The sequence below is a fragment of the Cydia pomonella genome, chromosome 20 (assembly GCF_033807575.1).
Source record: "Cydia pomonella isolate Wapato2018A chromosome 20, ilCydPomo1, whole genome shotgun sequence".
Lineage (NCBI taxonomy): Eukaryota > Metazoa > Arthropoda > Insecta > Lepidoptera > Tortricidae > Cydia > Cydia pomonella.
This window is the reverse complement of record NC_084722.1, coordinates 14,351,164-14,376,494: the sequence shown is the minus strand read 5'-3', so window position 1 is coordinate 14,376,494 and position 25,331 is coordinate 14,351,164. Positions and strand designations below refer to the sequence as shown.

General features: G+C 39.7%; 3 protein-coding genes and 1 pseudogene across 4 annotated transcripts; 2 read left to right on the top strand and 2 right to left on the bottom strand.

The window, feature by feature from the left end:
- The first annotated feature begins 1,850 nt into the window (after positions 1–1,850).
- LOC133529102 (serine/threonine-protein phosphatase alpha-1 isoform-like) lies at positions 1,851–6,580 on the top strand. 2 transcript variants are annotated; one of them, XM_061866721.1, is made up of 4 exons: positions 1,858–2,078; positions 2,325–2,472; positions 4,402–4,540; positions 6,420–6,580. In XM_061866721.1, the coding sequence occupies exons 1-4, from the start codon at positions 1,935–1,937 to the stop codon at positions 6,421–6,423; spliced, it is 435 nt and encodes a 144-aa protein (XP_061722705.1). In that variant the 5' UTR covers positions 1,858–1,934; the 3' UTR covers positions 6,424–6,580. The 2 variants fall into 2 exon arrangements, with proteins under 2 accessions (XP_061722708.1, XP_061722705.1); XM_061866724.1 differs by lacking the exon at positions 6,420–6,580 and having other exon boundaries at positions 1,851–2,078; positions 4,402–4,544.
- Positions 6,581–9,909: 3,329 nt separating this feature from the next.
- Positions 9,910–16,949, bottom strand: LOC133529332 (putative odorant receptor 85e; annotated as a pseudogene).
- Positions 16,950–17,076: 127 nt separating this feature from the next.
- LOC133528988 (coiled-coil domain-containing protein 42 homolog) lies at positions 17,077–24,097 on the bottom strand. Its single transcript, XM_061866540.1, has 8 exons — positions 23,142–24,097; positions 21,361–21,562; positions 20,304–20,477; positions 19,873–19,951; positions 18,772–18,911; positions 18,377–18,538; positions 17,792–17,892; positions 17,077–17,252 (listed from the first exon to the last, which is right to left on the bottom strand). Exons 1-8 carry the CDS (start codon positions 23,252–23,254, stop codon positions 17,216–17,218), a joined length of 1,008 nt encoding a protein of 335 aa, XP_061722524.1. The 5' UTR covers positions 23,255–24,097; the 3' UTR covers positions 17,077–17,215.
- Positions 24,098–24,227: 130 nt separating this feature from the next.
- Positions 24,228–25,244, top strand: LOC133528857 (peptidyl-tRNA hydrolase 2, mitochondrial-like). Its single transcript, XM_061866344.1, has 2 exons — positions 24,228–24,535; positions 24,757–25,244. Exons 1-2 carry the CDS (start codon positions 24,407–24,409, stop codon positions 25,120–25,122), a joined length of 495 nt encoding a protein of 164 aa, XP_061722328.1. The 5' UTR covers positions 24,228–24,406; the 3' UTR covers positions 25,123–25,244.
- The last annotated feature ends 87 nt before the right edge of the window (positions 25,245–25,331 follow it).

Here is a 25,331-nt window from a genome sequence, read left to right as displayed (position 1 = left end):
GAGAAAATTAAATGACATCATTTACATATCAAAATGTACTTTAGAATTAATCTCCTAGTCTACTGTAAATACAAACGCATTTTTATATAATTAGTTTCTCTTTTATCATTTTATATGTTGACGAGATTATATGTATATCTAGAAAGTACGTCTTATGTTTAGTTAGCGAACACTCTTAGTAACTACCATGATTCACAGTTTGTCCCAACGAGTAGGTATATAAATTTCGATGTGTGGGGAACTCCCATATCGAATACCCGGAAAAAAGTAAGGCCCTGAATATAGATACATACTAAAACTTTGGCTTACAGGATTATACCGAGCCGAGACCTTAAACTCGTTAGTGGGCTGCGTCGGAAATGAGAGAAAAATGTGCTGCGTCCATTTATAAAAAGTTCTTTTATATTATGTAACAAAGAAGCCTTAGGTATAATTCCTATTAAGGTTTTGACTAGATCATAATTGATGTGAACGCATTTTCATCTAGATTTTAAACAAAGCTCCTTTGTCCTCTAATAAGGTTGGGCGGGTTTTCCTAAGGGCGTCCGCTACCTGGAGCCGGCAAGCGAGTTAACGAAAAATATGAACAAAGTGATTGCTCTCGCAATTTGCATCACAAAACACAGTCAAATCTATCACGGCACTCGAAAGTGTCCGACGATTACCGATCTCAACACGGCTCCGGACTTCTTGATGGATTCATACCGGCAAGATTGATATGTTTGCGGCTTAACTAGCAATAACTTAGCTTCTCTAGTCTTAAGTTTCTAACGCGTCTCGTATCGTGTGTCCATAAAGACATACACCGCTGAATGGCTGTAGAACCGGTAGGAATATTTTAAGTTATTCATCAACCAATCAAGGGCCTAGCTTACCTACCCCCTAGAGAAATTATTAATAAAGATGAGGCTATTGAAGATTGACTATTGAAAATCTCGTCTGAATGTAATTTCAATTTAAGCTAGAGGTCCTCGGGCACTATCTAATTATACCAGCCGTTGTCTTTGCAGTAAATTCGAGTACATATCTGAAATGCAATTGCCATTCGTATATTTAACAAAAGATTTTCAAGACTTACTTGTCAAGAATCAAAGAAATTATCAATGTTTATGTTTATGCTCGGTTTACGGCTTTCTATTTAATAAAATGAACTTTCTTTTCATCGAATCCCAAGTTATAAGCATCTATACATACTAACTAAAAATCTCAAAGGAACACTCTTACCCTTGGGACCGCTAGAGCCAGTACTTCTTTTTTTCTACAATTCCTATTCCCATATCAAACTGGAGTATATTTTCTGTGTTATATTTATCATCTACCCACTGCTAGTATATTTTCGACAGCTTATTATTAATGTTCATCCATCCTTTCGCCCGGAACGAGCCTACGCTTAATCCCCTCAACGCTTCCAGGCGTAGGGGTTTTATTTAGGTCAGACTTTATTATACCTACATGCTCCTGAATACTAATATGTTTAAGGAAGGTTATCTTATAGACAACATTAACAGGATTAAATTAATTGAGGAAATGCAAACGGGAACGGAATCCTAATAAATACTCGTACTTAATAAACTTTTAGTTTACTGACCTACTTTTGGACGTTTTGTGTTCTGGCCTTTAATTAAAGCGCGATCAAACACCTACTCGGGACTCAATGCTTCTTGTAAGGCTTGTTCAACGATATTGCTTTCATTCCACGAAGCTTCAGGATTTAGCTCTATATTAATGGCAAGGAATTCATTTTATTTTTCTTATTACCATGTTTATCACTTTATATTGATAAATGGTTCTAGCTATCGTTTATTCTTAGTATTTTTTACCAACAAAGTGCTTTCTCGCCTTAAATTCACCATTACTAAACAGCTTTCTCTTTTATTTCAGTTGACGAGAAGATCTTCTGTTGCCACGGCGGTCTCTCACCGGACCTGCAGGCCATGGAGCAGATCCGGCGGATCATGCGGCCCACCGACGTGCCCGACCAGGGGCTGCTGTGCGACCTGCTGTGGTCCGACCCCGACAAGGACACCACGGGCTGGGGCGAGAACGACCGCGGCGTCAGCTTCACGTTCGGCACTGAGGTACGTAACTAGAGGGACAAACAAGCTGCTGTGGTCCGACGCCATAAGTTTCGACGGATACTGGATGCTCCTTTTTGCTTATAACTTTAGAGTGAAAGAGAACTATTCCACACAGTTTAAAGCTTCAATATCGCTCGGAGTTTAAGGGCAAATTAAAAAGCTTTTTTTTTTAATTAAAACTACGTCTTTTGACGACTTTAGCAGTGATATTCAATATAAAATTCGCAATTTTATGTAACACTACAGGTGGTTGGCAAGTTCCTGTCGAAGCACGAGTTCGACCTGATCTGCCGCGCGCATCAAGTGGTCGAGGACGGCTACGAGTTCTTCGCTAAACGGCAACTCGTCACCCTGTTCTCCGCGCCCAACTACTGCGGCGAATTCGACAACGCGGGTAAGTCAGTTCTCTTCATCCGTCTGCAACTATCGTCTTCAAAGACCTACGAGTATAGTGATCGAGTGAGAGTCTTAGAGTACTGCGCCTATTCTGACGATGTCCCAAAATACTGATCTATTCATACGAGGTGCGGTCCAAAAGTGTCCGGCCTAACAAAGAAAACAAGTAGATATATTTACAAAACCTTTTTTATTTTTCGATATAGTCCCCCTCTATTTCAACGCACTTTGCAGATCTCGTGATAAGCATTTCTATCCCCTTAAAAAAATACTCTGGAGTTTTGTCCTCAAAATGGGCGAAAACAGCTTGAGCCACTTCATCATCCGAAGAAAATCGTCTTCCCCTTAAGTCTGCCTTAAGTCTCGAGAACAGATAATAGTCGCTTGGGGCCAGGTCGGGGCTGTAAGGCGGGTGGCGAATTTCCTCGAAGCCACATTTTGTTACAGCAGCTTTGGCAATTGCAGCGGTGTGAACGGGAGCATTATCGTGGAGAAGCCGAACACCTCTACTGAGTTTTCCACGTCGCTTCTGCTTGATTGCCTCTCGTAATTGCTCAATAAGGGTGGCGTAGTAAGTGCCATTTACCGTGGTATTCCTTTCTTTTATATCAATCATTAGTATTCCGTGACAATCCCAGAATACCGTTGCCATTATCTTTTTGGTGGATTGCGTTACCTTGGCCTTTCTAGGCGGCCTTTCACCAAGACGGCGCCACTCCATCGATTCCCTTTTCGACAGAGGATCATAATATAAAACCATGGTTTCATCTCCCGTAACAATCGACTCCAAATAACTTTTTCCGTAACGCCTATACGCATCTAAAACTTCTTGAGAACACGCTTTTCGCTCAGTTCGCTGCAAGCTCGAAAGAAGTTTGGGTACCCACCTAGCACTAACTTTATTCATGTGAAGATGTTCATGAAGAATCCTAAGTACTGAAGTTTTCGAAAGCCCGGTTCTTGCCGCTATTTCTTTAGTCTTAAGTCTTCGATCACTCAGAACTTCCTCTTCCACTAATTTGACACAGTCCTTGGTGAGTACTTCCACAGGCCGGCCGGAGCGAGGTTCGTCGTCAATGGACTCCCGCCCTAAACGAAACTGCTTACTCCATTCTTTTACCGTGGAAAATGCCGGAGAAGTATCCCTGTACACGGCATCTAACCTTTTTTTTATATCGGTCGGACTGACCCCTTCCTTTGTCAGGAATTTGATCACGGAGCGATATTCCAATTTGAACATTTCGAAAATTCTTCGACTTACTATCGTTAAAACGCCGTGAAATCAAAACAACAACCAACAGAAATCCCAAAACCATACACGAAAAAGCAGAATAAATGACAATCGCGATGACATATTTTTTATTTTTTTTTAAGCCGCCAAATTTCTCCAGCCAGAAATTTTTGGACCGCACCTCGTATACATTGAAATTCCATGGATCTGCGCAACGTTTGGTCATATACCCAGCTCATCAAATAGTTTCTTTCTATTTTCACCGTCGCCGGACCTCCTTGCAGGGACCCTTCATCAGTTGCGTATTTTGTTGCTCGGCCGCCACTCTAGAATCTTTGTCCTAGTGGCCGTCGCTTCTGCTACTACTGTCTCTTATTTCTAAGTTCGGCAACTCTTAAGTTAGGCCCGGGTCCTCTTATAGATCTCCTTATTTCTTTTTTAGTTTTTGGTTAACTCCGAATATAGCTCGTTGAATTGTTTTTGTTTAGGTGTGGCTGAAAAATATGTCCGCTAATAAATAAGTCTGTGCATTCCAGGTGCACTGATGTCGGTGGACGAGACGCTGATGTGCTCGTTCTTATAGATCTCCTTATTTCTTTTAGTTTTTGGTTAACTCCGAATATAGCTCGTTGAATTGTATTTGTTTAGGTGTGGCTGAAAAATATGTCCAGTAATAAATAAGTCTGTGCATTCCAGGTGCACTGATGTCGGTGGACGAGACGCTGATGTGCTCGTTCCAGATCCTGAAGCCGGCCGACAAGCGCAAGCTGTACTCCGGCCTCAACATGGGCCGCCCCAACACGCCGCCGCGCGCGCAGCCCAAGAACAAGAAGAAGTGAGTACACACTCTACCACCACAGGACTGGACCACCCGACACGGCCCTGGCTCCTATCCACGCTGACAATTCACATTCACTATTTTCTGCCCCTTTGACCCTTGACTTGTTGGCTATGTACGGCGAATTGTCACTGTCGGGTGACAATAGGGTTGTTTCCATCTACAAATCTTAGGGCAGAATTGTATCCTAATAAATTCTTTTGGATTATAAGAACATGTTAAACTACTTTTAGGGGATCTGTAATAACCATATTTTTGTAAATATTGAATTTAAAATATCTTTTGGCACACGTCACGTGACCAAACTCGAAACGTCATTGAACATTCTGAAGACGTCACAACTCTCGGATTGACACTGTTGACAGTTAGGCGATAGACAACAAATGACAAATGTCAGTTGACAGTTCGTATCTCCTACGTGCGTATGTAGTCATGTGTCAAACCGTAAACTGTGACGTCACACAATTTTCAAAGAGCGTTTTGGGCGCGAAAACATCTGTCAAAATATATTTTGTTAATTTAACGTATTTAAAGCCGTTTTTAGTATAAAAGTTGAATTTTAGGGCAACTTTTAGTTAATATAGAACGTAATACGAGCGTTTCAAAAAATTGGAAACAACCCTATTGTCATCGTGCTGAAGCAGGGGGCAGATGTTTACTGGTGCGAACTTGAATTCACGTTTTAAGTTTCAAACGCGCAAGGTAGCGTACGTAATAGGGGGCAGCACCTGCTTATGGTGTATTAAATTATTGAATATTATTACTGACGTTCACAAAATATTATCTTGAAAGAAAGCTGATTTTGAAGGAACAGGTAGCATAAATCAGAGCCGTTTCGAGATGGGTATTTGGTACATGAAGCCTTATTTCTAAATGATTCTGCTTAACCCCATAGAGCCCACATTCGGAGTTTTCCAAAACGCATGTATTCGTGCATCAGTTTTCATTGGTACATGGGCTTAAGCGACTAGCTTGTGTTCTGACCCACATTGTCTCTTTACTAAAAAAAACAAGCTATTCTATCTACCCGATCTTACTGTAACTTTAGTAAATGGGATAAAAAAAACTCGAATTACCGACTTGTCGAACTACTTTAATGAAAATGCGCCCTAACTACATTTCTCAAATATATTGTTGTTAGCTGAGATTTAATTTAGTGTAGCATTATTTTATTTCGGGAGTCTAGAGAAAACGAATTTTATATATTTATGTTATAAATGCTACTTTTACAATGATTTAAATTACGTATTATTTTATGTTAATGTCACAATTTGTGACTATACCTTATTTACAGTAGAAAGAAAAATCACACGTTATGACCGCACCGCCGCGCCGCGAGTTATTACCAAATCCAAAATAATTGAAAGTGTAATAATAAATTTGACAGAGTTTTATCTGTGAATTTTTGTACAATTTACTTTAGCCATAATCTACTTAAACCCTTGTCAATGATAACAAACATCATTTATAAGCCGGCAAATTACTATCATTAAAACTCCTATCCCGTTTTTATTATTTGACATTCACCAAATAATCGCAGAGTAACATAATTTTTTTAACCAGATAACATTTGTTTTCTGCTCAATAAACATGGTTTTTTACAAAGGTGAAATTGTTATTTTTGACCATACGCTGAGGGTGGTTATGTGTGGCTCATACTGAACAACTTTTACTATGGGCCTAACCCCGACAATCGCGAAAAAAAAATCAGCTGTTTCATAGAAACCAACCAAAATGTAGATTTTCCACCCCTCAGCGTATGGTCAAACTTAAAAATTTCACCTGTATGTTGCAATTTAATTAAGAAACGTCTCGAAGATTGCTTGGTCCTTTTATTTTTCTCATTAATCACTTTGTCATTGTATCTTCCCCGCAGCTAACCTGTGCGCGCCCGCATGGACCCTCCCTCCGTGTACTCTGTCGGCATCCTGCGGCCCTGTGCGCCAAACAACCCTCCAGGGTCGAAACTATACCTAGACATTCACAAACAAATTCACAGGGTGTATCCACCACACCACACGCCACCCTGTACTATACAGGGTGGCCGACACTACACGCCATTCCTGTATTTAGTATAACAGGTTGGCCGACATAACCCTGTAGTATACAGGGTGACCGACACCCGAGTTATTTTGGTTTGTCAATGTCTACCCTCTTAGAGAGCGTTCTTCTTAGATATAACCTCGGATGACGATCCGATAGTTTATAGCGTTAGGCCTAGCCTTCCGAGCCTAAGTCTTTTTCTAGCGTTGTCTGTCTCTGGGCGTAGTTGAGCCGCCGTCCCGCAGCGACTCATTCGTATTTCGAACCTGCACCCGTCAATAGAGTGCACTCTTCATTGTATTTTTTAATTATGAGACTTTCCATTCTTTTTTTTTAATGTTTTTAAAAATTGAAATTTTAGCAATCAAGTCTTATTTACAGTACTGCTGTGTTGAATGTTTCTTTATTGTGGTCGTCTTAAAGTTCAATATTGCTCGCATTGAGTCAACGATTGCTGGAAAATGTGTGTTCAGCCTTCAGACATGAGCATGCGAGCTTGCGAATCGCCAATGTTGCCATCCTTACCATATTTATTGTCTTGTCTGTGGCGATTTGCGCTATGACCTTTTTCTTAACTCTTTTGAAAGAGATTTTTTTTACAATATATTTATACAGGGTGGCATGGGATACGTGATCAGGTCTTGAAAATATTAATTCGTGTTTTTTTTTTTATTGTTAACGATTGAAGATAATAAAGAAACTGATTTGTTAAGTTTCTATTGAAAGGGTATGATTTGTTCATGTTAACTATCGCTTTGAATTTTGTAGTATTTGAGTATAAACTGATCAAGACTCATTTCATCCTGTATATCACATAGCTAAGCAGTGTCGCGTAGTAATAAATTTATTTAAAAAGAGCAAAAAGCCCGGGTTCCCTGCGTAATTTTACTAATGTGGAGATGTCTCGAGAATACAAAATAATATGTATTGTCTGTGCGTATGACTGCGTATGTGTGTGTATTCAATATCCAACTATGTATGTTAGTGCGATCAACATTGACACCGGTATTCGTTATTGAACTGACTGACTTCGTTAACCCTTTTACCGCTGAGCACGTCAATTGACGCGCGCCGCTACAACCTCAATATCATTCGTGCATTCCGACAGGTTCATGATGACACGCGTGCCGTTCAAAGGTTTCATATTAGTTCCAGTACCTAACATTTTTTTTAACATGATCGAACATGCCTGGGACTGGACCAAGGTCGCGGTCCGGTACCGCCCGTCTGTTACTGATTTTACGTTGAAACGTGTTTCAAAGATACATTGATTAAACATGCGTAAAATCTAAGACAATTTCGCGCTTTGAATTTGACAGGTAAACGAGATGGCGCTGTATAGCTCCATACAGTTTGCGATAACTCTGATTGTCAAAAGTTGACGTTTGACAATTGAATATTTTGGATGACAAACTAAGGGGGGGGGCATGATTTTTTCTATGACCGTAATAAGATTTCATAATACTAGCCATGTCTTATCCAACCTCGACATTGACAGAATCATCGACACCTTGATGGAGCCATAACACGAAAAATTGATTGATAGACTGATGGAAAACTGTTATCGTAGCCTATGAACGCGTTCAAAAGTAGAGATATAGAGATATCACATAACATAATTATTTTGTGCGTGTTTTTTATAACGCAATCTTCTATACCTCTGTTAATTTTTAAAATGACAAACTATTATCAACGGCTTGTTTGTTAGATTGGACAGACGTTTGTGAATAACGTCAAAAAATAATGTCATTTTCAGGCAAAACTAAGTCTACTAAGTGGGACTACTTAGTCGCTTGCGATAAGGACGGTGTGACAGGGTTATTCGTATGATACAAGCAACTCTCGTCCTTATGGTCAAATCGAATCATGAACAGATCGAAATAAAAAAATGTTGTTAACCTTAACCTTGACGACCTCGTCAGGAATGGAAGTATCACGATATGACGTGACGAATGCCAGTGTGAATGTTGTAACGCGTCGGTCTGATCTCTAATACTAATCGGATTAATGCCCACACAATGGAGATTATTTAGTTAACTAATGGCGCGATTTACACGCGTCCGCCGTTACAGACGGACGTACATTGGTCCGGTCTGCATATCTCTTTCTCGCTCTCACTTATAGCTGCGTCCTTAACGGACGTACGACGGACCACGTTCCACACGATCGGACCGGACCAGGGACGCGGTCCGAGTACGCCGTCTGTTACGGATTTTAAGTTGAACGTGTCTCTTGAGACGACGGACCTGTGTAACCGCGCCATTATCCGATAGTAACCGAGATCAGTATATTAAAGATCGATGACAGAAATGTAATGATAATATTGGAAATAATTGATAAAGTATAATAAGTAGTAAGCATAAATAATGTAAACGACGCATAGTTTGTTGAAGGCAGAACAAACCGTCCCCCGTATAGTGGTCGGACTTAGCAACTGATGTAGTGCTTTTAGCAATACACTCTTATACAACCTTAAGCTGTATAATTTCAAAATTATGCTGCAAAATAAACGTTTTTTTGAGATAAAACATTTGTTAAGCCTCTGAGGGTCTTAATTTGCATAATTTGAGAAGGTCAGCTAAAAGTTCAAGAGAACTAAGAAGAAAAAAGTTAAAAGTTATCCTTTTACTGATTTGACTTGAGAATGACTGATATCAACGTCATTGTTAAAAATAATATAAAATGGAAGTTTTTTGAAACGGCTTACGTAAGGCTTCATTAACTGAGGCATTTTGGATGATAATTATATTTACAAAAAATGTTTGTAAGCATTAGCTGTGCTTAAACACAAACTTTATTGTCAAATTAATTTTGCGGAAGATATGGCGTTTAGAATGTTTTAACCCTCTTCCAACCGTCAATTTTGCCATCTAAGACATCACTCACACACTTTGCCACAGTGAAAGTGTCCATATCTTGGTACTGTGGCCAAAACTCTTGACGACTAGGCATCCTTGACGTTGAAAGGGTTAACCTTATCCACCGATTGTGAAGGTTGTATAAGACGCGCTAACAAGCAACTGAATTTCTTTTATGCGCCTCAATTCGGGGCTACCTGCGATTCATGTATGAACAAGAACTGTATATTAATTTCGTAAATAAAACACTTTCCGAATTATAATGGTTTTATTTACTGATTTTCTATTGAATAATTATTTAATTCGTGACTAAAGTGGAGATCAAGAAATTGGAAATAATGTAAACAAACCCATTTACCTTCAATACTTTGTAATCAGTTAATCAAACACTGTTTGGACAATCAGGATACTTCAAATTTTTTTTAGGTTAGATGTCAAATGCCAAGAAGAGCATACAATATTTGTTTACATTATTTGCTGTTTTTCTATTGGACTTCGATATAGAGCTAGTGATTGTTGATTTTGTCTAGCAGCGTGTAGTATGAGAACGAAGTTTTTGATTATCTGAAACAAAAAAGTAGTTAAATATTAGACTAATACCGTTCGAGAAAACGAGTTCGAGTATTAGTCTAATATTATTAGTGTGTTGTCATGGCAACCCATACAATTTGACAGGGGCCTATTTCTCGAACGGTATTAGAATGGAAGGTAGAGGCAAGGAACAAAAACTCCTTAGGCAGAATTGTTGCAAAAGTGTCCAGCTGTCAGCTATAAATAATAGTTCCAAAGCTCTCTCCAGGGTAGCTAGGACCCTAGGCGTTATTGATGGAGGTGAAGTGCGCTGTCTATGATTAGATTTTTCTCCTCAAGTATTCTAAGTATTGTAGGGCCCACCTATTATGGTTTTTTGTCGGACACTTTTTGGTATATGGAGATTCTGTTCCTTGCCTCTACCTTCCATAGGTCTTAATATTATTAGTGTATTGCCATGGCAAACCCATACGACTTCACAGAAATTCTAATTTCACGAGTTCGAGAAATGGCCTTGTACTTACGATAACGAAAGTATGCAGATCCATGGCAGGAGAATCCTCCAGGCGCGCATGGTCACAGGTTTCTTATTGGCGAGTAAAAATATTGAGCAGCAGTCGCCGGGCCGGCGCGCGCCATGGCGGGCCACGCGCTCTGGTAGGCGGCTGTAGACACGCGGCTCGCCTGGACACCAACAACCCGCGTACCCAACATTTTTTTATTCAAACAAAAATGTATACAGTCTGACAGTCCAAACCAAATCACTGTACAATTCAGAAGTCAACTTATACGCTACGGTACACTAACACTACAAAACAGTTGTATAAAATACCACCAATCCCATCACTCCCAATACTTCAGGACAGATACTACATTACACTTGAGTGGAGATTTCAGGTGTGCTACAGTACGCGTTGCTGGAACTGCAAGAAGGTTATGGTGTCTAGGCCTAAGGTCCTGCTTGGATAGGAAAGGACGCAATCGTTAACGCTCCGTAGCGAACGAAAGGCAACTGTCGCTGTCGTACTTATACTGGAAGGGTGATAGAGATGACTACGTTACCTACGGAGGGTTTGAGATTGGCATGTAGGCTAGGCTACGCGGGCAGTTTAGATTAAAATTTATTGCCATGGCCCTCTGTTGTCGTGTCCCCTTATTCATAAACATGCTACAAATCTCGATTAGCGAATAATGGTTTGTTGTTCTGTCATTTTGATAACGTATTTGTGAAGAAAGAGTTATAAGGGGGTTAGAATTCAGCGAGATTTTAAGTTTGTGATAAGTAGGGTACCAATTTTTAATATTTATAGATCGTGTCATTCACGTAGACGCGTGCTTTAACTCGTATTGTCATGTTATTAAAGGTTTAAATTTGACAAAGCCACCCGTCATCGTGGATGACACGATTTATATTCGTAAAAAACGAGAACAAAAAAAATCGTTCTTTATACAACTTGGTTACCTTTAGTTTGTGTACTGGTGAGAGCGCTTTAATCAGAAAGTCTACAACCAATATATTACCAATTATTATTAGTTTACCATATAAAGTGCCAAAAAAAAGAACAAAAGAGCGAAAAAAGCCGTACACAAACGACCGCAAGGTACTACGACTACTCTGACAAGAGTATATATAACGACTAAGAAGAAGAGAATAAAGTGCCAATTACTTTACTTCTAACACTTTATCAGGGCCTGATATCATTCCCGACGTCGAGCCCGAGCAGAAGAGTATTTTTTCCGTTTCACTAAATATCAGCACATCGTTAACAATATTTGAAATGTAAAAAATTGGTTCATATGCAAAAATATCAAACGTTGAACATTTTTGGCAATTAGAGACAATGTATTTTTTAAATTTCAAATATTGTTAACGATGTGCTGATATTCCGTGAAACGGAAACTATTATAAAACCCGACATCGGGACTGATTTCGGGGCCGATATCGGGAAAAGTGGATGTAATTGGCGCTTAATTACTTGGTTAAAGCGTTACTTAAATACCGTTTTTTTCTTTCAATTACAGATTCTTTATATCGAATTTACTTACCTGCAAAATGATTTGATTGCCAAAGTAGCAATAAACAAATATATCCAAAGCTACGGCGGCAAGATATTCCACAGTAATCAATTCAAACTTCTGTAACAAAAAATACATATTTGTATTGTGATATTATCGTCTATTTTTGCTTCAGAAAGTCATAATCAGACCGTGCATGGTAATCTGTAGTTTCATAATGTTTAGGTACACATATCATAATTGCTCTTGATACTTAGGTATATGCTGTTGGCTCCAAGGGTTTTACTGTAGGAGTTCGTGTTCATTATACCTATTTACAGTCCATGCAGAGGTAGGGTGACCCCCCCCCCCCCCCCCCCGTGCATAGGACTGATTGTATGTCATCTTTCTCTGCAGCTAATACTCGTACTGGGACACTTGGTTAAATTTCAAATTATTGATTCAAACAACCTATAATATGGTACATAACCTGTGGCGAATTTACTCTTATAAATGGCCTTATGATGTTATCTCACGAATTTACTTTTATAAATGGCCTTTTGATGTTATCTCTCTCTTACTCACCACACTAGCCGCGTACAGAAGAGTGCAGAGATACAGGGTGACCTGGACAACCCTCAGAGCCAATAAAGGCGACACAAAGGCTTCGAACTTCTCCTTGTACCTGGCGACCCACTTGACAGACGCGCGCGCATTCGCGGAGCGCGTCCACTGTCGCGGCGTCAAAGTCCGAGTCGTAGATATCTGGTCACAACAAAATAAGGGGCTCTATAGACCTTGCAACAAATAGCATTCGATTTTGGTGATCGATCGATGTAATTCGTTACACTTTCTTAGTCGGCAATGTGTCGAAAATCGCATGCGATTTTTGTTGCAAGATTCCTTAACTTGTTTGTTGCCAGAGTCCTTAACGCACAAAATATGGGGTATAGGTAGACAAAAAAAAATAGTACTAAAGACGTACAAATTCAACTTTACTTACCAAATTCGTTTCGTCGTTCCGTAAAATGGGAGGTCTGCGTAAAAATAGATAAATGTAAGTTACTCCTTGTAATTCTTTGGACAACTATTTTTTGAAGTAATAAATGGCTCTTGCATACCTATGGCCAAACGCTACTTATTTTATACCTACACCGAGATTTTTGCTGTAGATATACTGATATCGCTCATCATGTACTATTACAACATAGGTTCCGGCTTTTTGCCGTAACAGGGCATTATGTGTCACGTGGCACGGCGCTCTGTAGTAGTCCAGTGCAGCGCGCATTGCTTGCTTGACTGCAGAAGGATGGTTACATACTACTTTCTTATCATAATGATACGAGTCTTCCAAGCCAGGTTTGCTGTAGATATACTTATGTATCTCGTCATCCACTACTCCAGCATAGGCCCCGGCATTTTGTCACAACAGAGCCGTATGTGGCACGCCGTAGTAGGCCGGTGCAATTTTTATTTTTACCGGAAAACCGAAGGATGGTTATGTTATGTCTACTTACTACTTTCGTATCGTAACGATAAACCTAATATTCCAAGTCCGGTAGATATAATTATGTCGCACATCACCCACTATTCCAGCATAGGTTCCGACATTTTGCCGTAACAGGGCATTATGTGGCACGCACTGTAGTAGGTCAGTGTAGCGCGTATTGTTTACTTGACTGCAAAAGTATGGTTACTTACTACTTCCTTATCATAATGATACAACGAGTCTCCCAAGTCAGTCTTGCTATAGATATAATTATGTCTCTCGTCATCCACTATTCCAGCATAGGTCCCAGCATTTTGTCGCAATATAGCTTTATGTGGCACGCCGCTCTGTATTAGGCCGGTGTAGCGTGCGTTTCGGACGCTGCAGCAGAGCAGGTCTAGTTGACCGCAGAGGATGATGGAGTTTGTGGCGAAGAATACTCCTGAAAAAATACATTGTAAATGAAGCAAAGTAAAAAGTGAGCTACTAACAAAGAGAATTTGAAATAGAGGTGGATTGTCAAAGAATACTTTGTACCCACAGTAAATTTACTGCCACATCTTTTGATACATGATTAAACCTTTTAGAACGTCATTTGAGTTTGATCCTTATTCTTTCACTGATATGTGTTAAATTTGTTAAATATCAAAAATTGGCGCCATCTAATAGATCAAAGGCTAAAGGAATGGCGACGTCGTTTCGTGCGATGGCGTGGATGTGCCACTTTTTGATATTTAACCCATATCAGTATGGTAATCAGTTATGGCATCTTATCACATCATCATTGCAAAATAACTCGTGTTAAACGTTTCCGTCTCAAGCAAAGATTTCCATACTTGCCATACTTTAGAAATGGTCTATTTTCGATTTAATCAGAAGTTAGTAGCTCGCACTTCTGCACGATTTGCTTTTAGCCAGCACACGCTTAACCTGATTTTTAAACATTATATCGGTGTAAGCTGTATGCTGTATACCGTTGAACCACTGGTAGGTAGCAGGCGGCTGAAAGATGAGATCTACTTGCAAGATGTATTTCGGTTGATATGATATAAGAGCTATACCCTCCTAAAGCCCCGTGTCATCAATATATTACATAGGATTTTTAACTGTATGCATTACAGTGCTAAAGTTAAAATTTGTCTGAAAAAGATGACGTCACCGGGCTTCAGGAGGATACTTAGCCGAAAAGTTATTATATATCAGACCTAGCTGTCCGACGGCGAGGCCGACGAAGGCCTGCGCAAGGCACTGCCGTAGAAACGCCATTAGCACGTACGGGCTTCGCTCAGCGTCCATGTACGCCCAGCTCTGCAGGGGCTGATGTGTCCACACTGTGAAATAAGAAGAGCTAATGCGAAATAAGAAAACTAGTGCGAAATAAGAGATTACAAGCATAGCTATCTGCAAAAGCGTAGTTTCCAGTAGAGTCAACTCGAGATTGTCTCTGCTTGGAGGCGTTCATTAACGAGGTAACAGCATAAGCAATAGCAGTAAGTAATAGAACTAATAGACATTCACATGCCACCAGATACCACGAATTTATTCTGCCGGAACACTGATGAAGAAAAAGTATCTTGTAGAAAAAGTAAAGTGTTCTTGCAGGTGTTTGTGGCTCTTATCTGACGTCACGTACCAGATTTTTTGTACCTACCTACAAAATTACGTTGTATTAAACAATATACAGCAGTTTCCCATGAAATCTGATTTGACGCTGCACACAGCGTACAGCAACTAGATACTAAGAGTCTACAGGTCTACAGCTAGAGTACAATTATGTGCAATATAAATGTCTTGGATCTGATACTGGCGCTCGAATTGGATTGTCATTATCAGGACAAAGAATAACAAGACTATATAAAAATAATTAGATACTTACAGTGAAAACCCATAGGCAGAGCGACATACATAGTCACACTAAACAAAGTGCAAGCCGTATACACATACGCGAACTTCTTCGCCGACGTATAACTACCCTCCATCGTCATGTTTGTCAAGCCTCTCGCCGAATGGAACTTAAAGTTCTCATTCATAAACTCCACCAAGTCATATAACTCTTCTTTATATAAAGCAAAATAAATGACGACGGCAACTGATACTATCAAAGGTAGACCATCAGCTAATTTATCCAAGCTTCCCATAATATCAACCCATTCTGTGTACAAATTCACGATTAATGTGATCGGAAAGTTTATAAGCACAAAGAGAACTATAGCTAAGTAGATATTATTGAATATTATCTTAAATTCACTTTCTGTGTTGGGAAACCACTCCCAGCAGGCAACGATTTTTAATGGCAGTTGTATGAAGTGGGTGTAGTCGAATATTTGATCTTTGGCGGCCATTTTGTTGACCGATTGTGAAATGGACGCCGCTGATCAAGAAGGGCTTTAAATACTTGGGTTATTAATTAAGTATGCAAACCTAAAGGCCTTTACTCACTAGGGTTGTTCAACACATACAATTATTATTATACTGTCTCTTTTCCTACCTATACAGGTATAAAGGTAGGGCAAGTCTAGCTTACGATGATAAAAGATTATGACCAATGATTATGCTGCCTACTTTCTAACTGTTGCTCAAACTTCTACCACATATGTACCTAATTAACGAGTTCACCGTGGGAGGGGATCGAAGAACCCATTCAAATGGTTAATTACGAGTAATTACCTCAGCGAAGGTGTTAAGTTGGCTGTTTGTCATAAATATGTGAACGAAGCATATCATACTGCCGCCGCCCACAATCTTTCTGCTTTGGCTAAAGGTTGACTGGTAGATAATGCCTCAGGTATTAAGTCCGCTTTTGTACTGTAAAGTTTTATTTTGTGCAATAAAGGTTAAATAAATAAATAATGTTAACGAAACAGAACTACCTACAAACGTGTACTAAGACCTTAGCTACGTCGATAATTAACTCGTTGTTAACTTAACTTTGACTAATTAGCGAAGCTTCGTTTAGAATATTTAAGTTCTTCAACTATCCAAAGTTTAAGTACTTAAGGTAAGTTGTTTATAGCGGCTTTTGTTTGTTAATTATTGAAAGTATTGGGATTATATACATTTTCTTGTCCAATTAATCACCGTCTTCTTTAGTATTTTATAATGCAATTAAGTATGTGAATCTTTATGCTAAATACCTAGATTAATTTTAATGTTAGTTTAACCCTTTTCCAGGCATAGTACGGTTTATCGACCACATACGCGCCATTAGAATTTCAACTTTAGCATTCCGATTTAAGGTTCAAATTAGATTACACTTTCAGGAAATATTACTTGTCTTCAAATGAATCATCAAAGCTGGAAAATTTGGAATATATTTGGATTTTTTGGGAAAACCTTGTAGGTGCGGAAACGGGTTAATATTGATAAGAAATATGCCAAATATAAAATTTAAATATTTTGACAACTTAAGTATATCCTTATTTAAATTAATAAACAATAGATCTGTTTTTAACACATTCACTGCCAGGAACCCACCTGGTGGGCGCTCGTGAACTTTGTTCAGATGCCGTACAACCCGCTGGGCGGGTTGTTTTGTACGCAGCTATAAACCACCGGTTTCTGGGGTAGTGCGCCGTTTTTTGTCTGGCAGTGAATGTGTTAAACTCAGAATAAGAATGCTTGTCTTACATGATGATTTTATTTTATCAGGAAAACATCCAAAAGGAACAAACAGAAGCTATATACAACATACAAATTAATTTGGCCATGATTTTATGATAATATTATGTAAGATATTTATTAAAATAATAAATTAAACTAGCCCGCAGACTGGAGCGCGGACTCTGCATCACCCCTAAGATACAAAAAATACATTTAGTTGAGTAAGTTTAGTAAGTAGCAGTAGTAAGAGATTATTCGCTATAATTTGCTGCGGGTTGGCTCTCGGATTAGCTAAACAAACTTTTAGAAAATGCTTTTAAAGTATCTACTCTAATTATCCAAATACACATATATCTAAGAACGGACCTTACGGGCAATAAGAATGGGGCCAGTATATTATACAGCGGTGTCACGCGCATGAATTCCAGCCAATCGTGCAGCCTCACACCACAACGTGATTGGTCGATGTGTTCCCATCACGCGCACGATTGGTCGTGACACCACAGAACTAGCACCATTCTTAGTAAAGCCCGACCTTAGATATAGGTATGTCAGATGTCCAAATATCTTCAGAGCCTTTTGACGTATATTGCAAGCTATGCGGCGGCGATTCCATGCCATACTTACCAGATTTAATTAAATTATTTAAATAAACCGGATGGAGTCCTCAATCATTATCAAAATTAAAAGATACCAGAAAAGTTTTTACACCAGTAATCATATGGAACTTACTTCTCCTTGGAGCGCTTGGCTGCGATTCTATGGATCCTCTTTAGCTCCAGCAACGCTCGCATTATCACAACCAACTGCTGCTCGAAGTCCTGAGGCTTCACCTGTATTTGAGAAAAAAGATTCATGGAACACGATAGTAAAACTTTATATCGGCATACAAGTAGAGGTAGGTATCGAAAGAAGACAAAATACTTGAGTTTTACGTATGTTTATGAGAGCTAACAAACTATTTCCTTTATGTAATATCTATACGCTGTATTGTACAAAATGCATTTCATTCTATTAGGTTGATAAAAAAAAAAATTTTGGAGCAGTCTGGTGCAGCAGCTGAAATCGTAGCTAATGAGGCATTATAAGTCCGCCAATGTACCTTTTTTGGTGTGCAATAAATTTTAAATAAACACATAATGCCAAGATAACAAGCATAGCACTAATAAAAACGTGAAAGTTGATAATTCAAAAAATCTAAATCCCTAAGGAAAATAATCTTGGACAATTTATTCAACTCTTAGTTGGCGCAGTCTGGTAGGATCAGCCTAGCTTATATTCGATGTAACGTCATTGACATACTATTTGACAATATACCTCAATAGAAAGCCCCTTGTTCTTGCAGATCTTGACGTAGAGGCTGTATATGGCGGCCTTGACGTGGCACAGCTCGACGTGACGCCTGGCAGCCGTTTCCTTCAACCGGTGCAGTGCCAGCTCCCATTTTATCACGCGATTGCGTACTTGGTCATACTCCCACTGGAATAAGAGAGTTAAGTTGCGAAATGATATTCCTCCCGGACTCGGGTATGTCCTTATGTAAGTAAGTAAATAAACATTTTCATTGTACGAGAAAAATAAATATTGAATACATCAGATAGAAAATAATCAAATCGTTTCGTTGTCGTAGGATAACGATTGTCACCATGGCTAGGCCGGCAGGATCATTGGGATGGCTATCATTATCCCTCTCTGGCAAACAGCACCCTTACCCTCAAGTTTGCAAGCTTGTTATTGAGCCCCATGATGAACAATTTCTTCTCCTCGGTGAGGGATGCTATCTCCTTCCTCGCGTCTTCCAGCATCTCCAGGTCATGCTCCTGGCGGTCGGCCAGGGTACTTTTCGCAGCGGCTACAAACAATCAATGTCGTTGTACTATAACTCTGTATCTTTCTTTAGGTATTTAAATAAAAGTAAACAATTTGTAAATTTTCGGGTAATTATATAACATTTAATGGTTAATCAACCAAATACAAAACCACCTGGAGTTGTCACTGAACGACCTGACTTTAACCATCATTATTTGATCATGTAAGAAGCCAGCATTTGAGGGTAGATTTTGTTTACTTTTATTTAAATACCTAAAGATACAGAGTATAGCTTTCCTACAGCACCTACTAAAACCTTACCTAGTAAAAAATAAATGCAGTCAAGTTATAGTAACAAATAATACAACACAAGAATAATTCGCATATACACCGCGGGTCAATTAAACCCAACAGATTTTAAAGATGTATTCTTGACCGCATTTAGAGACTAAAATGTCATACAAAATTTCCCGTGATCGATCTTGTTTTAGAGAGAATGCCATTTTTTGTGAATATTTGTTTATGTTATAACATATAAGACGCCTTTTTACCTGTAACGCTGCCACTATGTGACTTGATTTAGACATACCTACTGACAGATGTTAAAATAAACATAAAATCGCTTTACTTATTCGTTGTAATAATTTCTTTTTTCACCAGGATGTAAAAATAAATAACGTTTCGTATGCAGAAAACCAATTGGGCTCCACGCCTTGACGAGATGACCTTGACGCCTTCGACAGGAACTGGTGGGAGACAGGTCCAGACCGGGATACGTGGAAAGGGAGAAGGGAGGCGTTTGCCCAGCAGTGGGACACTCTAGGCTCATATAAATAAATAAAATGCAGAAAACGCAAAAAAAATCTGCATAAAATATTTTTGTTTGAAAAATTTGGCCAAAACTTATGTAACATTTTCTGCTCCTTATGACCTCAGGAAAGCGTCGTTAAAATCTGTCGGGTTTAATTGGCCCACGGTGTATAATTTGTATTAAATTAGCTTACCCAAAGCTTCATATCGATTGAGAACATCCAAAGGCTGCTTGAATTCTGGATAGTTCCTCACAACCGCCATTAAGTAATCCTGGGAATAAATAAAACATCGTACGAAATAAGCACATACCCGGAGTCAGGTCGACATTATCCATTCCAAGAAAAATCGTCTCAGTAGCTATTACTTTATCCTATCCACAAACTGTTCCACTTGCACAATCTATGATATCAAAATCGCTGCCGAATTAGCTTGGTCTTACTATACTTACCAAACTATGAACCAATAATAAGTAGTAAGCTCCAAATGTGCATGTGTGAAGTGTTAATGTGGTTCTTGTTTTTTACAGTTTTTACCTACCTATATTTGGCTAGTGTAAAACATTTCCTCACCAAAACCCCGGGGTCTGTTCATCAATGGTAATCTTCCAACAGTTCCAACTCACCTCATAGATGGTGTAGTCCTTGACCTGCTTCTCCATCATAAGCCTGACTTCTTCCATCTCTTCCACGCGCTTGCGCATGGCCTCTGTTTCACGTGTCTTGCGTTCGAGCGCTTCCTCGTCGGCCGCCATCTTACGCTCGGCGCGATCGCGTTTCTTTTGGTTCTCTCGAATGAACTGGCAATTTCAGAAGATTTTAAAGACGTCCAGCTAAAACTTCATGGGGAGTAATAAATATACAAAAATAAAATAAGAGCATAACATGACAACACTAAGTAATGCTTTACGGGAAAGAAGTAATTTTAATATAGGATAGAAAGCGATGGATGTTTTTCCCTACAAGGTAGTAAAATAAAAATATAGTTATTTGTGCAACAAGTGAGTAAAATTGGTTCACTCCCCGGAGTGACGAAAGTAGGCTTGGTCGAGTTGCTGAGGTGAAAAAACTATTTCACTATTTAACTATTTTCTAAATAGCAACTCACTGGCGCAGTCCGGTGGGATGACGATCTTCTTCTTCCTCGCGTTGTCCCGGCATTTGCCACGGCTCATGGGAGCCTGGGGTCCGCTTGACAACTAATCCCAAGATTTGGCGTAGGCACTAGTTTTTACGAAAGCGACTGCCATCAGACCTTCCAACCCAGAGGATAAACTAGGCCTTGTTGGGATTAGTCCGGTTTCCTCACGATGTTTTCCTTCACCGAAAAGCGACTGGTAAATATCAAATGATATTTCGTACATAAGTTCCGAAAAACTCATTGGTACGAGCCGGGGTTTGAACCCGCGACCTCCGGATTGCAAATCGCACGCTCTTACCGCTAGGCCACCAGCGCTTCCGCTGGGATGACGATGAAAATAATAATCTAAGTGTAAGTATTGTAAATAATGTAATGCGTCCGTTACTTTTTACACGACTGCCAAAGAAAGGAGTGTATTTTTATACTACGTCGGTAGCAAACAAGCATATGGACGCCTGATGATTGCGTGTGGTATTCTCGGCTATAACGTACAGGGGAACCATTATCACTATTCGTGCGACTCTATATAGTCTACTAGTTACCTTATTAAAGCTAATGAAAGATTCCTTCAGCAGCAGCTCTTTAGCGCGAAGCTCTCCCCACTTGATGTCCATGGCGGCGCGATTACGCGCCTCCTCCTCTCGCTTCTCGGCAAGTTTCTCCTCCGCCTCCATCAGGTCTCGCCTGGCTTGTTCCATCAGGACTTGTGGGGTAGGGCGCGCCACGTCCCATACTGGATATTTTCTGAAGCGGGACATTTCTTAAGCTGGGTGGAAAACCTTTTTAACCTGATGTTTTATCAGGCAGGATCACAATTACAACTAAGTAGATAGTTTAAGTAGCCTATACAAATACCTACTTGATATCAGATAGAGGTAGATACTAGAACTGTGAATGTTATCATCAGGAAAGCAACCGTGACATGACGTAAATTCAGGGCGCCGAAACTAATAGCCCTTTCACTAAGCGCTTAGGATCTGTGCCCTTGAACTAGTATACTTAGTCATCATATGTACATAAAGGGCAACGATTCTTGTGGTTGGGTACCTAAGCCGAAGCGGGATCAATTAATGTTTACCTCCACGTAATTTTAGCATCTGAAGATTAGAGATGCAACGAATATTCGGCCACTATTCGGTATCCGGCTTATTCGGCCGAATACCGAATAGTGGCATAGTATTCGGCCGAATACCGAATAGTACGTTAACACGTAGATAACGGTAACGAGGGGTAAAAAAAGTAACAAACTACAAGTACCTGATCAATTCTTTCAGACTACCTTTATATTCCTAACCTAGTACAAAAACATGAGAAAAATAAATAAAAATACACACATGACGAAAACTAACGCACCGCAATGTCCGCAATTCAATACGCACTGCTTGCAGAATAAGCGCAATTTCTATCAAAGACTGACTACAGCGAGAAATAAGAGATTATTCGGCGGCCGAATATTCGGCTATTCGGCCGATGGCTCCGCCGGATATTCGGTATTCGGCCAAGATACTATTCGTTGCATCTCTACTGAAGATTCTAAAGAATCTCAGTAACCTCTTAAAAATTAAGCCTTTTGCCGCGCTTTTGAACTACAAACTAAACATTGTCATGAGTTAAATCGTTGGAAGATCATCATCTTCCTAGCGTTTGTCCCTGCTTATTTCCACGGCTCATGGGTGCCTGGGGTCCGCTTGACAACTAAACCCCAGAATTGGCGTAGGCACTAGTTTTTACGAAAGCGACTGCCGTCCCTGCTTATTACCACGGCTCATGGGAGCCTGGGGTCCGCTTGACAACTAATCCCCAGAATTGGCGTAGGCACTAGTTTTTACGAAAGCGACTGCCATCTGACCTTTCAACCCAGAGGGTAAACTAGACCTTATTGGGATTAGTACGGTTTCCTCACGATGTTTTCCTTCACCGAAAAGCGACTGGTAAATATCAAATGATATTTCGTACATAAGTTCCGAAAAACTCATTGGTACGAGCCGGGGTTTGAACCCACGACCTCCGGATTGCAAGTCGCACGCTCTTACCGCTAGGGCACCAGCGCTTGTACATGACAAGTAAGGTAATGCTGTGGTGTGGCCACACATATCGGGATTCGGAGAATATTCGTGATCTTGCGTCATAATTCGCGTCTCTTGCTATCCAAGGGAAATGAAAGAGACGCCATCACGAATATTCGTCAAATACCGATTGTGTGGCCGCACCCTGAAACAGTTTATTTTGCTCGGGGCACGGCGCTGGGCGGGTTCTCTGTTTGTAGTCGCTTTTCGCTAAATACGAGTTTTCCCATGTTATTGGGTACGCTAACGACCCTTACTTCACAATCATGGAACTTTGCATCAGCGAGTTGTAATACTCCTCGGCGCACTCCACCGGCGGTCCGTGCGGTATTGCGATGGGCGCCAAATCTTTCAACGACATCTTCTTCATTGTTAATATTCACTAACAATGTAAAACAGTAACAAAACAGCTGGGATGTGGAAAGACGTCAACTTTGGACGTCACTGAACGCAAATAAACAGAGAACAGTTGCTTGGCAACGGGCGGGTGGGAGGTTGTCATGTATGTCATAGGATAGGTTGTCGAGTCCCTGCAACGGGAGTCGGCATCAAAGGTCGGCATTCATACTATTTCCCCTCTGTCAAAGAATAGGTACAACTGTGCCTATGGCGGTGCATGTTGCGACTCGTCCGTACACAAAAAGAGATCGAGGTGTGCAAGATTTGTCTTTGACGTGTGTCATATTCTACGTATTTGTGTGGTAATTACAGATTGGATTTTGTATGTAGTGAGTTATTAGTGAGTGAGAAGTGCGTCTGTGTGCACGTTTCCCCCGCAAAAAATGACAGAATGATTTGTTCGGTAAGATATCGCTTAGGCATAGCTTAGGCTCCTCCCTTCTGACGTGTTGGAAGCCGGTGTTGCTCGAAGGACCACAAGTACAATATTTGCAGTATCGATATTTGCAGACGTAAAACTGTGATGTGTGAAAATGATTTTCCATAATGTCAATATCCAGGGAGGAAAATGAGGACTACGTTTGTATGGTGAATCGATTGTTATCTTTTCTCTAAAATATTTAAAATAAAGTTACAATATTTTAGTTAAAAGTCGCGGTCAATTTGACCATTTTTAGCATGCTGAATGACTGACAACGGCAAGATTTAACATGTGACGGCGCGTTCGTAATTTAACATAAGTTTTTTTCCATTATTTACGTTTGTCTTCTAGGCACCGGCCATTTTACAAAAAATCTTCCTTTTTATCATTGCAATACGTATTACTTTATTTTAACGAGTGATTATTTTTGTTTTTATTAAAAGCTCTTTCACTCTGTGTCCGGACCAATTATATGAACGCAACATTTTTTTACTCATTGACAGTTGACATTGACAATTACACTATCTGTCACTTTTGCATTGCATTTGCCGTAACTCGTTCGTTGATTGTACGGAGTTTATACCCAAATAGGTTAATTTTTATGATTTGTACAACAAATAAAGCGATCGGCCGATTAATACAAAAGCAATAGATCAAATCTAGATCTACTTAAAAACTTCAATCATTTCTACCAAACGAAAAATGGAACTGAATATTTCCTTCCTCTCCGGGTTGGGTTGCGGTCTTTGTCTAGGCCTGTCCCTGTTTGCCCTTAGGAAATATCTTGGAATATTCTCCAACGCCAGCAAAGCCGTAGAAACTATTAAGAAGGTAACTTCTAGTCATTAAATTATTGTTGATGCATCCTTAAATTGTTACTGACGATTAAGAAACTACAGTGAAGGTTATCCCCGGTTTCTGTCTCTAGTATGTGCACTTTCACATTTAAATTATAAATATTGTTAATATCAAGGAATTGAAACTTGAACTGAATATTTAAAAAAAGTATTACTCGAGTCAGCTTAATTAATTGTAATTTTATCATATTGCAGTTTAAATCCAGATCAGAATACAAGCTCGTCCTAGTGGTCCGAACAGACTTGCAGATGTCCAAAGGAAAAATAGCAGCTCAATGTGGGCATGCATCAGTAGGAGCCTTTGAAAAGGCTCAGCGGAAGGACCCGGAAGGCTTAGAGCAGTGGCAGATGACCGGTCAAGCCAAGATAGCCCTAAAAATAGACTCAGTTGATGAAATAAAGAAGTTAGCCGAGAAAGCAAAGAAAATGGGAGTAGTTACTTCAATGATCAGAGATGCTGGGCGCACTCAAATTGCCCCCAATTCTATAACTGTTCTAGGAGTAGGGCCAGCTCCTAAAGAAGTTATTGATGAAATCACTGGACACTTAAAACTTCTGTGAGAATTGACAATGTTTATAAGTCAGTTTTCTTAAGTGAAAGAACTAAGTTTTTTCAGACAGCATGATGTTGAGCGTTATTTTTAAGTGTTAATGTTAATAAATCATATTTATTAACACACTAAGATGCTAGTTTATAATATTTGCCCAAATCCACTAAAACAGCCATAATCTTTTGTTCTTGAAGACCACAAAGCCTTGCCTAGTAGACG